Source organism: Crinia signifera, chromosome 1, assembly GCF_055691185.1.
Source record: "Crinia signifera chromosome 1, ASM5569118v1, whole genome shotgun sequence".
In the NCBI taxonomy this organism is placed as follows: domain Eukaryota; kingdom Metazoa; phylum Chordata; class Amphibia; order Anura; family Myobatrachidae; genus Crinia; species Crinia signifera.
The window spans coordinates 316,565,797-316,581,439 of NC_139217.1; the positions used below are offsets into that span (position 1 = coordinate 316,565,797).

General features: G+C 42.7%; 1 protein-coding gene across 4 annotated transcripts in view; it reads right to left on the reverse strand.

Moving 5' to 3' along the window:
- FANCC (FA complementation group C) overlaps nucleotides 1-15,643 on the reverse strand; it is a 152,803-nt gene that overhangs the window by 39,170 nt on the left and 97,990 nt on the right. For all 4 annotated transcript variants that reach the window (XM_083186765.1, XM_083186773.1, XM_083186791.1 and 1 more), the window contains exon 8: nucleotides 13,645-13,801. In XM_083186765.1, coding sequence (XP_083042891.1) covers nucleotides 13,645-13,801 — 157 coding nt within the window. The remainder of the gene's footprint in view (nucleotides 1-13,644; nucleotides 13,802-15,643) is intronic.

Below are 15,643 nucleotides of genomic sequence, written 5' to 3' on the forward strand. Positions count from 1 at the left end.
AGATTTCTTACCAAATCTCTCACTTTCTGATTCTCTCACCCTATTACATTTCACCCCAAGTGTTCCTTTCTAACATTAAAAACGATAATGTTTGTGTATTATAGTGCCACAGAAATGTATATCAAACAAAAACATCATCCCTGGTCAGTTGCAGGGTTGGAGACCCAGAGTTTAAGATCTAGACTGACCCTTTCACACAGAAAAAGGACCTGTGTATTTCATGAAATTCCTAGGTTCTGCTTCACCCAGGAATTTCAATTTCTGTGTGAAAGGGGGTTTAATAGGATAATGCCAATATACATATACAGTTTGGCCAAGGAAAAAAGCACAATACAAAGCAAAGCAGTATTTTTTCCCCTCTGTACTGCAAACAAAATTGTTTTGTTTCAAACAGGAAAGAAAGTAGAAAATATGTTTATAGTCAATATTCTTTACTTTTAAGGTATATGCCAAGTTTATGTTAAAACCCATTTAAACTGTATTAAATGCATATTTTGTAACATTTTTACAAGGCAATGGAATTTAACGTTTTCTAGTTCAGAAATTTCAATAAATTTTACATTACATTTGTTATTACCAATTAAAATATATTAAAATATATTAATATACATTTCCTACATTAAATGTATCACTAATTAATAAACATTACAGTTGGAGATGGACAGTACTAAAATAAAGAAGGCAAAGGTAACTCCACAACCCGGCCTTGCACTAATAAATAAAAGTCTAGAACACTCGCTACACTGCTGTGTCTATTTCTTCATTTTGCTGCAAGACATTTATATAACTAACTAATAGATACTTACTGGAAATGCTGGTCCTACAGAAAATGTATACTAATGTTACTGGTAATCTTTAATGCGCACCCAAAATGCTTAACAATGCCTCGCACTGTCAAAATCTAACAGTCCTCATTGTATTTTGCAAGTCAAAATATGTTTTCCGCAACAACATACAAAAGTAAAACATACTGTATCAAACTTTTTCAACAGTTGGTCTATTTTGTTTCTACTCTTTCTGAATGTTTTCCACTTCTGTTAGGGAACAGTCATAGGGAGATATTCAATCTCTGACCGTTATAAATTCTCGGTCCTGTTCAATCTCAGAGACAATTTCAGAAAACATGTGGATTGGCAAAAAAACTCACCAATCCATCTGTTTACAGATGAATGGCTGCATTTTCGACTAAACAAAGTTGAATCTGCATCAGCGAAATTGGCTGAAAAAATTGTAGAAAACTGCCACATTGAAAACGCATGTCCAGATTTTTTCGGTTAGTTGAAAAATCCGGACAGCGCTGAATACCCCCATCGCAGTAAAGCTTAAGCCAGGTTTCCACAGTTTGCACTGAGGTCTTAGTTGGAGAAAATTCACATTTTGGACCTGGGCTTATATAACGGGTAGAATACAATTCTGTCCACCATTAACAGCAAATGAATACAGATAAAATGGTCCAATTCTTTAAAATATATAGTTTATGACTGTATTATACATTGGTAAAATGTACTACAGTACCACCACAGATATAATCTCCCAATGCTCCATATTTTTTTTAATTTTATGGGACATAACGTTTTTTTAACACATGACATACAGTACAATAATACCCATTTTACGTAACATAACGAAAACTTGTATAAAATGTTTTCTTTCAAACATTGCCACCTAGTGTATATGCTGATGAATTTCTTTTTGATATTGAAAAAGTTCCAGGCTAGTAGCTGAGTGGAGTAAAAATATATTCCTGTATTGCAAATATTTGAACTTTTATTTGTCAGATACATACTGTAAATGTATATGCTGAAATTTCAGATGCAAGGAAAGTAAGAGAGATACACTGTGTCCCCCAGCACACTGAATATCAGTAACCAGATTTAAACACTACATGATAATAGATTTCAGAGAACTTGGCTACATATTTTTGAGCAAATATATGAATAAGCCCCCAAAATGTCATCAAGGCTTCTCAGTGTATTGGGGGTCCCTATTGCTATATCTATGTGCATGGTGTGGCACCCCAAAAGCATAAGCCAGAAAGCCCAGAGCAGCACGCCAGTGAGAAAAGTGTTAATAAATGTTAGTGTTAAGAAGCAAAAGCGATTTACAAACATATCCCTTTACTAATTGAGTGTCTGTTGTGGGGGGCAGAAGGGAAACTACATTAGGAGGAGGTTCTGATAGACAGAATCTGATTTGCTGTGACAGGCAGAATTGCCACTGCTCATTTTAAAAGGCATTAGTAAATCTTAAGTTTATGACACAGTAGAATTCCAATTTAACTAAATGTTGATTCTTTAAACAATGTATATCTATTTAGGTCTACTTTACATCCATTTAGTGCTTTTGGTATAATGTATAGCGATCCTATTTAGTTATTGGTTATCAGTTTATTTTCATAAAAGGTATTTTAGCAATTGTTAGCACTGTCTTCAGGGATGTAATTAGGAGTATTTTATTTTCATGTGGGAAAAGGGCTTTGACCTCCCTGCTAGTAGTTAAAAAAAACAGGCCTGACCCACATAGGAGAGACAATTTTCTGAACAGAACAATCTGAGGCAGCACAGGACTCAATGGATCAGATAATGAGAACATTGTTTAAATACTGTAAGTACAGTAGAATTTCTTACATAGTTACATAGTAGTTAAGGCTGAATAAAGACTTGCGTCCATCAAGTTCAACCTTCGTTATTAAAGTGCATGATCTATTTGCTTTATCCCTTATATAACTGAAATCTGTTTTTTTTTATATACAGATTTTAATTATTTGTACCCCTGGATGTTTTTTGCCCAATAGATGATTGTCCAACCTTATTTTAAAATAATTTATTGTCTCTGACGACACCACTTCTCCAGGAAGAGAATTCCACAATTTTACTGCCCTGACCGTAATTTTTTTTCTTTTAAGGGTACGAAATCCTCTTCGGTACTTGTGTATTTTGGCGGCGCCCATCGCATCGCATACCATAACACATACGATGGTATGCGATGCGACGCGATATCGTACGATAGTGCACGATGGCATACAATTTTGAAATTGTATGCCATTGTACATGGCATACGATGCCATGCGATGCGATTAAACATTGTATAAGCACCCTAATGGGTGCTTATACAATGTTAAGCACCCAAATGGGTGCTTACAATGTTAAATGCACCCCCACGCCACCCCCCACTATAAACGTGAACCCGAAGCGTGGCGAGCGCAGCGAGCCCGCGAGGGGCGGCGGTACGCGTCCTACGACCTTTTCATACCCCCACTATCCACGTCGGCGTGGAGTTGAGAATAGAATAGTGTGGCGAGCGCAGCGAGCCACCGAGCCCGAAGCGTGGCGAGCGTAGCGAGCCCCGCGAGGGGACGCGGATACCTTCACAGGTAAACGCGTCCCCTCGCGGGCTTCACAGGTGTCCGCGTCGCCACGGACACCTGTGAAGCCCGCGAGGGGACGCGTATAACTGTGAAGGTATCCGCGTCCCCTCGCGGGGCTCGCTGCGCTCGCCACGCTTCGGGCTCGGTGGCTCGCTGCGCTCGCCACACTATTCTATTCTCAACTCCACGCCGACGTGGATAGTGGGGGTATGAAAAGGTCGTAGGACGCGTACCGCCGCCCCTCGCGGGCTCGCTGCGCTCGCCACGCTTCGGGTTCACGTTTATAGTGGGGGGTGGCGTGGGGGTGCATTTAACATTGTAAGCACCCATTTGGGTGCTCAAAAGCACCCTTTAGGGTGCTTATACGATTTTTGGTCGTATAGGGGGTCAAAATCGCGTCGCATCGCATGCCATCGGGTGCATGGCATGCGATGCGATCTGTTCGTCGTACGACGGACATCGGGGGCGCCGCCAAAATACACAAGTACCTCCTCTTCCTTCCTCAAAGCAAAGAGGATCCCTGACAGTTCATTATATTGGCCCCTGATATATTTATACATGTTAAGCATGTTTCCTCTTAAACGTCTCTTAGTGTAAACAATCCCAAATTGTCCAATCTGTCTTCATAATTCAATTTCTCCAACCCTTTTATTAGCTTTATTGCTCTTCTTTGGACTTTTTTCAGATCCATAATGTCTTTTTTTGTAGTGAGGGGACCAGAATTGTACTGCATATTCTAGGTGCGGTCTAGCTAATGCTTTATAAAGCATAATTTCCTTTGCGTCCCTAGACACCATAATTCTTTTTATACAGGTTAGTATCCTATTTGCCTTTTTAGTAGCTACGTGACACTGAGCTCTACACCCCAGTTTGTTGTTTGTTTGAACTCCGGTAAATCCTTTTATCGCAGTCCATATGGGATACTGGGTTCACTACTATGGGGATAGAGTTCCACCACGGGAGAGACAGGCACATTAAAACTTTCAGTGTGGGTGCACTGGCTCCTCCCCTCTATCTCCCTCCACTAGTCAGTTAATGAAAAACTGTGCCGAAGGAGAGCTTTGTGAGTAGGTATGTGAACAAATAACGTGGTGAGATTCTCAAAGCATACCCAAACCAAACATAAAAAATAAGAAAAGAGGTGAATCATAACAACTTCTGATGTCACCAATAACTGTTGAAGAAAGTCATAATTGACAACAAGGCAACAAGCCCTAACATTGTACGAAACTGTGTCTTTACAGCAGGAATGCCGCACAGAGGCGGGCTCCCAGTATCCCATATGGACTACGAGAAAGGGATTTACCGGTAGGTAACCAAAATCCTATTTTCTCTACCGTTCAATGGGATACTAGGTTCACTACTATGGGGAGGTCCCAAAGCTACCAGAATGGGCGTGTATGTATGGGGTCTGCTGTAGAACCGCTTGTCCGAACTGGGAATCCTCCCTGGCCAGGGTGTCAAATCTGTAAATTCTTACAAATCTTACATAATGCATTATTTTAAATGATTCATTGTACCATGTGTGTGGCCGTGTGACCTATTAAATTGTGACATTTTTAATTTTAATTATTATAAATTGTGAAGTCAATCCAACATGTTTCTAAGTTTTTATTATTATTTCTCCAGCGCTGCGTACTCTGTTTTTTTTTTTTTGTGAATACCTACCAATCAGGTCTGAGACCCCTAATATCCCTGCAGCTGCTACCGAGTAAAGCAGGTCACACCTTGCGCCCCTAGGGGTCCCCTTCTCTGTCTGCGACAGTAGAAAGAGGGCCACCCCATCTTTTTTTCATCCCTGCCAAATAGCGTGCTGCCACTGCCCTGGATTTACCCATGCAATACAATGACCACAGAAATGACAGCAAAAGCCGCTGTCCTCGCCTACCTGACTGAGCAGCCCCTCCCACGAAAGATTCCCACTCTGTCCAGGCTGCCCAATAGTTCCTAAGGGTAGTAGGGACCAATGAGGATTCGGCTAACCACTCCAGTCCAGCCCGATCACCTGCCAAACATAAGAGGGGCAGGGCACCCCTACATCATCAGCCTGGGGCGCAAGTTCTCTAAAACGTTGCCACTGGAAATAGGAAAGGGAATCATCGATCTCATTCTCAACGGGGGACTTCTTAGGGACAATCCCCACAGGCGATATGACTAAGTCTGCCAGCGGGGGCTTAGCAAAGGGGCCCACCAGGCGTCCCAACTGTACCTCCTTCGTCACCTTTTCCAACAATACGGAAGGCAGAGAGCGAGCAGATTGCAAATTCCTGAACGCACCCCCTCGCACATCCCCTGCTACGGGAAGACGAAATCCCACGCTGAAACCTTCACGCAGGAAAGCAGCCGCTTCCCTATCCGGATACGAGAGGAGCCAATCAGACATGGCCTCCACCCGAACCGGTGTAAACGCCCTAGCGAGAGCTCCCACCCCCAGCAGGCTTGGGGGCAGAGCCAGAACCTGCCCATCTGGAGGGACGGGCTCCACGAAAGCAGGTAGCTGCTGGGTGGTTTCCTGAGCAATTAATGCAAATGTGCTTGTAACGGTAACGGGAGCCAAATTGGCAGGTGGAGTTATTAAAGTCAAAGCACTTGCCTTTAACAGCCCCAAAGGAGGTAAGACTTCCCGAACCCAGTGAAACGACGAGCAGGAGTTTCTGTCGCCTGGTGTTGCTGCGGAAGGGAAACAGGCGCGGCAGCAGGCACAGCCGCTGCAGCCTCAACAGTATCCAAATGCACACAAGCCACCTCCATCCAAACCTCCACGTCTTTACAGCCTAAGTCTAAAATGTGCAGACAATCCTGTTTGCGCCTGAACTGCTCGTCGTACGTGCGCCAAGCAGCCCCCCCGTATTTGCGCTACATTTCGTGGATCATGTGAATATAACAGATAACGTTGATGTGTTCGTCCGGCCGGTCCTCCAAGTAACAGGCCGCGAAAACGCAAAAACCGGCCAACCAGTTGTCATAGGACCGATAAGAGTCAGACCCCATGCCACTTTTGTCCTTGGTGGCCTTAAAGGCCTTCTTGGTGTCCTCGGTCAGACTGAACACATCCACGTAATCCCTCTTCTCAATCTTACGCCTGCAACTCTCACGGAGACCCCTCAAGACTGCGGTATAATCACAGTGAACCACTGGCTGGTTACGCCTCTTCCTCTCCCTATGCGTCATGGCGGACACCACTGGCTGGTTACGCCTCTTCCTCTCCCTATGCGTCATGGCGGACACCTTCCTACGCTTAGCGTAGTCTACCAGCCTCTTTCTTGGCATATTTGGCCACACGCTTACGGGCCTTCACAGTACTTCCCACATCAGACCCCCCAGCTGAGGAGGAAGAGTGGCTATCGCGGGACCCCCCAGTAGAAGAACCCCCATCAGACCCTGCACAGTACTCCGAAGAGTCCTCACCTGCCAACTCCGGTTGAGCGGCCCATGTGTCATCGTCATCATCCATGTCGTCCAGATCGCCCGATCCCGATCCGAACTGCTCTTCCAATAGAGGACCGGCGCCTCTCTTCACGAGGCCCCATGAGGCCTCCATGTCTAGCAGCAGAATTCAGGGGTGCAGCAGGCCGGCCCTCTAACGCGGCAACGGCTGAGCCCATGTCCCTAAAGGCTCGCATCAGTTGGGAGCAGCCCGGTGTGGGGGCCGCAGGGGAACCTAAGGACCTGCACCGTGAAGACCTACGCCCCCTAACCCCAGTGGTATGGCCACCCGCCAGGGGCACCAGAGCGCCTGCCATTGATGACAGAGCCGCGGAGAGTGCGGATCGATTGAAGGCTGGAGCAGAGGACCCAGGACCCACCACAGATCCCGAGGTGGATCTGGAGCGGCTTCCGTGGCAATGAGCCCCACGCCTCCTGCCATCGTCCCTCCCAGATAGCTCCTCCCCCTAAGGGGGCGCTCCGCAGGCCGGGACCAGGTGGGAACATAGCCGGCCACTGGTTCAGGGGAACCCACCCCATGGCGACGCCGTCCCCCACTATCTGAATCCTGCGGGGACCCCGACTGACCCCCCCGCTCAGAACCTCACTGGGCAACACATTAGCCCGCCTCCTCCCGCCAGCCCTGACAGGGGCAGAGTTAGCGCCACGGCGCCGGGATGGGGATGGGACTTGCGCTGCAGCCTGAAGCTGACCGCCACCCCGTGCCGCCCTACTGCCGCCGAGTCCCTGGACCCCCTCGCATGGCCTCCAGACTGAGCGCCATGAGCGGCGCTTGAAGCGGTGCCCCTGGATGACGCGCACCTGCTGCGCGTCATCCAGCAGCCGGCCGAGCAGCGATGACACAGGCGTGTGACCTGCGCCAGCTACAGCGGACCCCCGGGCACAGCGGCGGGTGAGTGCAGGTGGACAGGGGAAGCCAGGCCAGGGAGCGCGTCCGCAACATCCAGGCCGCCATCCGCAGCAAAACGCGCGGGCGGCCGGGCAGAACGTCTGGGCCGCGGTGAGGGGGGACAAACAGACCTAACAGCTGCGGGAAATACAGGGGTACGCAGGGATGCAAATAAAATACTGCACGTGGGAGCTCAAGACTATGCAGCCACTCACCCTGAATTCAGCAGAAAGAAGAGGAAGTCTCCTCCTCTTCCTGCAATATTAAACTCAGTCAACCCAGCCAGCCCTATGCCCTTATTGGATCCCCGAGTCACATGCATCCCAGTGTGACACGCAGATGGGGATGTTTAATTCACTCCATGTCCAGTGCTGGCATTATGTTACTCTAGTGATTCTATTGAAGTGTTAACAGTTCCCTGTTGTGATATTCTTGCACATAAACTTTCATCCAAATGTCCAATTACATAATATATATATATATATATATATATATATATTATCAGAAACTGTGGTTCTTAACACACTGTTTAAAGAAAAATAATGCATAAAACACCAGTTGTGTTGTACTCTGGACAACATTTAATATGTACTAAATCTGTTATTCAAGCTAACACATGCACACAAGAATAAGGTTTTGTTTCCTGTTTAAGCTGTTTTTATTTCTTCGAACAGTTCATGTATAGGTACTGTATTTTACATATTCTCACCTAAGTTGAGACTGAAAAACTCATTACCCCAAATTCCATTCTCAGATAGTATAAAGTAGATCAGGTTATTATAGAGGAAACTAAAATGCACAGTATCTTTATTTCACAATTTTATAACTTCCCAGAGATTCTAGAGTTTCTATAACTAATTTTGTTTCATTCTCAAGGGACAGGAAACAAAATTAACAACACACCACATAAAATAGGAGTTACCAGACCATCACACTTTAATTACTCTGACAAACCAAGTATAATACAGTGAATATCAGGTTTCTTTTCCATGGAAGAACATAGGCCATAAAAAAAATTGTATTGAGCAGATTTTACAGATAGTTCTTTAAAACTTATCATACAGGTTTAGCTATGATAAATTTCACACTTATATAGCAAGTATATAGTATTGTTGTAAGTATAATCACCATTACATCACTACAATACTTTATAATTGAATTATGAATATTAATGTAATACAGGGATAGGGTTCACGTAGAGGCTATTAATAATAATATGTTTTTATTATCATATTAAACATTCACAATGTTTAGGTTATAGTTTAGAAACAGCCATAGAATGTCTGTGTGTGTGTAGGGCAGTGGTCCAAAAACTTTCTTGACCAGGGCGCCCTAGTCCAAAAGTTTCTTATGGATAAATAAAAAAAATTAAGTAAATTGTGCTCAGGTTCAGTTTTGTGGTGGGGAACATAGCTGTGGTTCTAATTGTCCATATATTTTATGATGGCCACCAGCACTGATTTTGCCTATCACTTTGAGCATAACTGACAACCAGAAACACCCTTGCAAGCATCCCAAGATACCCTAGGTGCCTAGGTACACAATTTGGAAACCACTGTTTTAGGGAATAGAGGGGGTCCTTCTGAATTAATCGCTTCCCCACACATTTGCACAGGTGAGCGATGTTTTACAACTGTGTATGCGCATGTGGAGGGTCCCTGGGTGAATGGACTTCGCGACTTGCATAGTCGCCAATCCTTTGGCACGGGGCAGTGAGGGCAGAGGTTGTGGGGCAGCAGCAAGGGGCTGCACCCATAGGAATGCCCAGCTTTTCATGGGCATTCTAATGAAAAAGCTGGGCATTCCCATGATGATTCAGCGATGATGCGGGTGCGGGGGGCGGGCAGCTGATGTTAGCTGATGTCATCTTCCCATACAGGGAGCACGCAGATCTAAGACACCAGAGAGTGTCTTAGATCTGTGTGCACTGTAGAAATCATTCGATAATCAGCGACATTCGAATGATTTCCTCCCTGCACACAAGCTGCAAATGGATGTTTATATAAAATGTCAATTCATAGGCATGCTGGGACATTCCCAATGTGGGTGGCGGGCGGCGTTTAAAGCACACGCTAAGCAGCAAATTTCACAGCTTTGTGTGTGAACCAGAGATTATAAGCTCCACTGGGGCAGGGACTAATATTTGCTGTACAGTGCTGAGGAACATGTGTGCACTGTACTAAATAGCGGGTAAAAAATAAAATAAATAAATGTATACAGTGCAAAGTCCCTTGCATGTTAAGCATTATCTTGCTGCCTCAGGCATTCTTAAACGATAAAAGGGGTGCAACATCTAGACATAAAAGGTACTTGAATGGGATGGTTTAGGGGTATCTAAAATAAAGGTATGGCATTTCTCTTGTGTGGTTGCTCATGAATTACAGTTGCAAAAAATTGTCATTGTCTTGACGGTGTACAAGAGAAGGGCGCATTAAAATTAAATAAATGCTTTTTGTCCAACTCACCTATCATTACATACATTGCGGAGCAGGCAAGCAGAGAAGGGAGATCACACATACTGTAACTCTGCGACTTAATTATGCCAGAGATAGACGGAGAACGGATCACAGAGGGACAACGGAGCACAGCACAAATGTTTTCTTGCACACACATATAATAAGAAACACATGCTTGCACACAAACACTGGCATTCATTTATACTGACGCCAGACAGCTCAATTCTGTTAGCTATGTTTAATTTCATGCAACACAATAAACCTCTCCACAATACTTTTTCTTTAATGCAATATGCAGGCAAACATGAGTTTTGTAGTAACAGGACAATATATTTGAGGTCCTACTATACATATATATATCAATCACAATCCAGCACTCTGGACTCCAGTTGTGCAGTCTTTTTGAAACCTGAGTGCCGCCATGATATGAAACTACATACAGTGTACACATATACAATATCTTTCTATCCCGCCGATATAGGGCGCTCATTGTACACGAGCATTATCCACCATTAAGTCATTAAGCAAACGTGATAATCTAACTTACATCAGACACTGATTTTCTAATAACAGATCAATATTATCAATGATATTCCACCTATAAAGTTAAAATACATTTTTCAAAACAGCAGCTAGCCTAAAAAAAAGAGGCATATTACAACTATGTGGTAATAACAGCAATCAAGAAAAGAGTCAGTGCTAAAACTACCTGATTATTTACACATACAGTATTATTTGATCACCTATACATTAGATAGGTTTTCTAATATGTTTGCTACATATTAGATGTGGTCATTTACTGCAGTTAATTGAGCCCCCCACCCCAGGGATATTCAATTGTCCCCAATGCTGACAGTTATTGGGGATTTTATTAGGCGTGCCAGATACAAATAAAGAACTATCCCCTATAACCAGCCCTATTTTTTTTTCATGAAGTCTTATAGCTCCAGGAATGTATGCTGGAGCCTATTAGTATAACATATTAGAAAATGGAAATAATTTTGTGCAAAAAAAATACTGTGCATACAGAGGTAGCCACCTCCATGCAGGCCCCATTTGCGGCAATGGTCGCACAAGTATGGGAGATGCTTGCATGTCCCCGTCTCGACTAATGGCGAGCCAAGACTGGTTTTTCAAGAGCACCAGTGTGATAGATGGATGTGACTCCATCTGTTATTGAATAGTCTGAAGCTAAAACATCAGGTAAAAATAACAATAGCCCTTTTTTTCTTGCAAAAATTTAGCAAAGGGAAATTAAAACCCTCTTAAACTGGCTACGCACTAGGCAATATTGTTAGCAAACTATTTCATTAACGATATCGATTGAACTCATGGACGAACGATCTAGTGGTAAACCACTGTTGTTCTGTGATGTCACACTACCTCTCGCCAAACCTGCACTCACTGGCGATGTTGTCAGATTTGAATGCATGTTCAGACAACAAGGAGGATCTTTAACAACCGGCAGCAGTGTGCATGGTTAACGATATAGTGGTTACAAACTACTGTAGATGATATGCATGATAATATTGTTAATTATATTGTTGTTGTGCATATCGCTTGCTAAAATTACCGTGTGTACTCAGCTTTAGTCCCTTAATGCAATAAAATAACTCTGAAAGGAAGTAATATATGAAAAGGATATTATTCCAATATATGTATAAAATATAATCAAACTACAGTACCAACAAAAATAACAGTCATGAGCCAGTGAAGCAAAAAACATTGTTCAAGCAAGACACTCAATCGCATTACAATAAATTAGTTAATTGCAAAATGAAAATAGAATTCCTTAAGGAGAGATCTAATAAAGATTGAATATATCCAATGTGAAAATCCCTGATGGGTACAGAAAACATGGCACTTCTTCAAAATATGCAGCTCTTAACCACTTGAGTGGTATGGACGGAAATTTTCCTAGCTCAGCTGCGCTGCCGCAGCGGGCTGTCCTGGAAATTTTCCAGCCATACCACCAATTTGAAGGTGTGCACCAGTGGTGCCTACAGATGTGCACCACTGGCGCATCACCTGTCCGGTCAACCGCCAGTTTCTGCTCTCCCCTCCTGTCGCTCACTCTCACCTCTCCCCGGCAGGCTCGGGGATGTGCGGCACTGCTCGGGCTGACTCGGGAGTTCGCCCGCTCGAATCCTCCCAAGCCGCACCGTACATCCCTGAGCCTGCCACCTGTTATGAACAGCGGCTGGGGCAGAGGCAGGGTCCGGCAGCTCCACCTTACGATCGTCGGAGCGGAGATGAGGGGGAGCGACAGAAAGGGTGGCCCTACGCTCTGTGGTAGGTTTTGCTGGTAGGTTTGTCTTTCCCCAGCAAAACCCACCACTCAGTGGGATAAATGCATGTTTCGGGGTGACGTAATACTTCTTTAGCAAAAAAAAAAAGCAGATAGTCACCCTAAAATACGATAATGAAAAGCTGCATATTTGTAAATTTCTGAAGTACCCTGCATAATCTATCCTGTATACAGTATAGGGTTTTTGTCACATGGGATCTGCATAAGAATTGGTAAAGGCAACCAGGTGGTTGTACTCAATGTAGATGCTGAACCAGACGTGCGTCAATGTGAGATAAATTTTGTGTGTGGGGGCATTTGGTTACATGTTATAATATGTGTGTGTGGACTAAGGTGGAAAATTAATTGTGTTGTAGCTCCTGTTTAAAGTGCCTTGGAGCAATTTAATTATTTTGCGTGACCAGCCACAAGGCTGTACTTTTTTAGACAGTGTATGGAGAATTCATGTTTGGGATTGATTTTTTACTGAATTTAGAGAGAATTAGATTTAGGGGAAGGCAGTGGGGAATCAGTTCTTAGGTCTGGTTTTTAGTGAATAAGGGTGCAGCAAGGAAGTAGAAGCACAGCAGGGAGCAGGTGTTCGCCCACTCCCTCTATGCCATTGAAATGAATGGGAGAACCTCCCATTCACATCAATGGGATCTGGCAGCAATGTAAAGGAGCGCAGCGTGCCACTGCAGTACAATGCTATATGCAGCAACAATGTAGAGGGATGCATCTGTTGTTACTGGCTGCAGGAACTGAAATTCTATATAAAAACTATACACAAGCTAGTAGCTGTAGTTCCAGAAAAGGACCTACCAGTATATTTTTGGATTGTGGGAGGAAACCGGAGTAAACCCACGCAAGTACGGGGAGAATATACAAACTCCGCACAGTTAGAGCCATGGTGGGAATTTAACCCATGACCTCAGCGCTGTGAGGCAGTAATGCTAACCATTACAACATCCGTACTGCCCAATACACCTAGCACCATTACTTAATGCAATTTCAGTACAGTTCTGATATACATATCACTATGTTGAGCACTTCAAAGATAAAGATGAGTGTTACAAAACAATGTATGTTGGGGGAATAAAACCCAAGGTATTGTACACATTAATGACAATTATGCAAATAGTCTTTAAATCATTTCATGAAAATATAAACTACTGCATGCTGTGAGTGGAGCACTTACCAAGAATGAATCTTTTATAATCTGCTCCATTTCGTTCAATGATTTGCTTTGGAGGGCAATTAATGTTTGAAATAGATCCAGCACAGCTTTTTCGAGGCTTGGCAAATGACGAAGCCACAGGCTTAATACTGCTGATTCACTTAGCACAATCTTCTTCCTTCATTTGTAAGAAAAACACAAACCAATTTAAAAGTAATCATTTCTTGTGATGGACAACATCACAAATGAAGAAAGACATTTCCAGCCTGTTACTCTATATACATTATGTTACAAAAACACATCTCCAGGGACCCAAACATATGCTAGTTTATCCCTTTAAATAATGGTTTAAATCTTTATTTCAATAGATGAACAAATCTATACTTATATCATTTATTCCACTAAATAAAAATAGTTTATTTTTGTAGCAGTATAAAACATTATTTTACAGTATTTAGAATCACTGTAAATATTAAAATGAATGTGGAATACAAACCCCATGCTCATAAATTGTATGATATAATGTGGTACTCGGCTAGCTGTGGAAATTTTATTTCAATTGCTCTGACAAACTATGAGCTCACTCTTAACAAGCCATTCCTTCCCTCTGTTTCACTTTCCCATATACTTAAAAATTGCTGCATCCTTTTCTATACCTTAGAAACACTTATTTTAAAACTTTGTCCAGAACCTCTTTTACATCCTCCTACTGATTAATAAGGAACATATTTATAGTCATATCTAGGTTAATAAAAACATTCATTTTTTTAGGTGTTTCTCCATAAAATGGAAAAATAGGTAAAAGGATGTGAGACAAGCATAGGGGTGGGGGTATGTGTGTATGCTGTACACAGATGAGTCAACATACATCTAGCCTCATTTCACAGTAAACACCACTTCCAGCTGTGCCATGTCATAGCGCAAATTGGACAAAAAGCTTTTGATGATTAAAATATGCAGCATTTTAATCAGCAGAAGCTGCTTGTTCATTCTATTTGCTCTGTTTTGCTAATAAGATACATTAATTTATTTGCAAATGTAACACACAAAGATGCTCGAGCTCTACCGAGTCACACGGGGCTATGTGTCACAAATTATGTGCAACAAGATTTTTTTATTTTTTTTTTTTAATAAACTTTTTTATTAAGACATTGCTTTGCGTAAAAATACAACATTGTACATCTGTGTTTATGTATACAGGTTATAAGTGCATAACATTTAAGACAGGGTCCGTAAGTATTGTATGTCCTGTGCAACAAGATTTATAAAGCATGGAGGTTTAGATGTATGCAGACACTTCCGTATATTATACATGAGATAATGAATTTGCTGCTGGGCGTGTTTTCTTAAGATTTTTCTTTCAAAGTAGTTTAAAATTCCATAAAGATGAGATTAGAGGAATTTATTTATAACCAGTTATTTATATAGCACACACATTCTGCAACACAATATATTTGGGCATTCACATCAGTACCTGTATACACACACAAACACACTCACAGTAGGGTTAATTTTGCTTGGAGCCAATTAATCTGCCGTATATTTTTGCATATGGTAAGAATACCCATGCAAGCATGAGTAGAATATACAAACTCCACACAGTTAGGACCATGGTGGGAATCTAACCCATGACCTCAATCTGTGAGGCAGTAATGCTACCCATTAAACCGTCCGTGCATGCTAATCTTAAAGAATTCCAAGTTAATCTAGAGGTTTCACTATGCTGAAAAACCCCAGGCAAGCTATAATTTTTCCATTAATAAAAAAAAACAAATAAAAAAAAACACAATTTGACACCATTTAAGAGCTTTAGGTTATGACCAGGAACAGCCTTCTATGGTGTCCTGTTAACTAATTTACTTTTTGGGGCCAATCTCTTACAACTGTGTAATAATGAAAATCGTGGATGCACATGCTGAAAAAAACAGCATGTAGTACACACTAGAAGATAAAGTTATATATTTTGGAATGGGCTTTCTGAAAGATCTTTTTCACTTTATCTTCTAGTGTGTATGGGGCT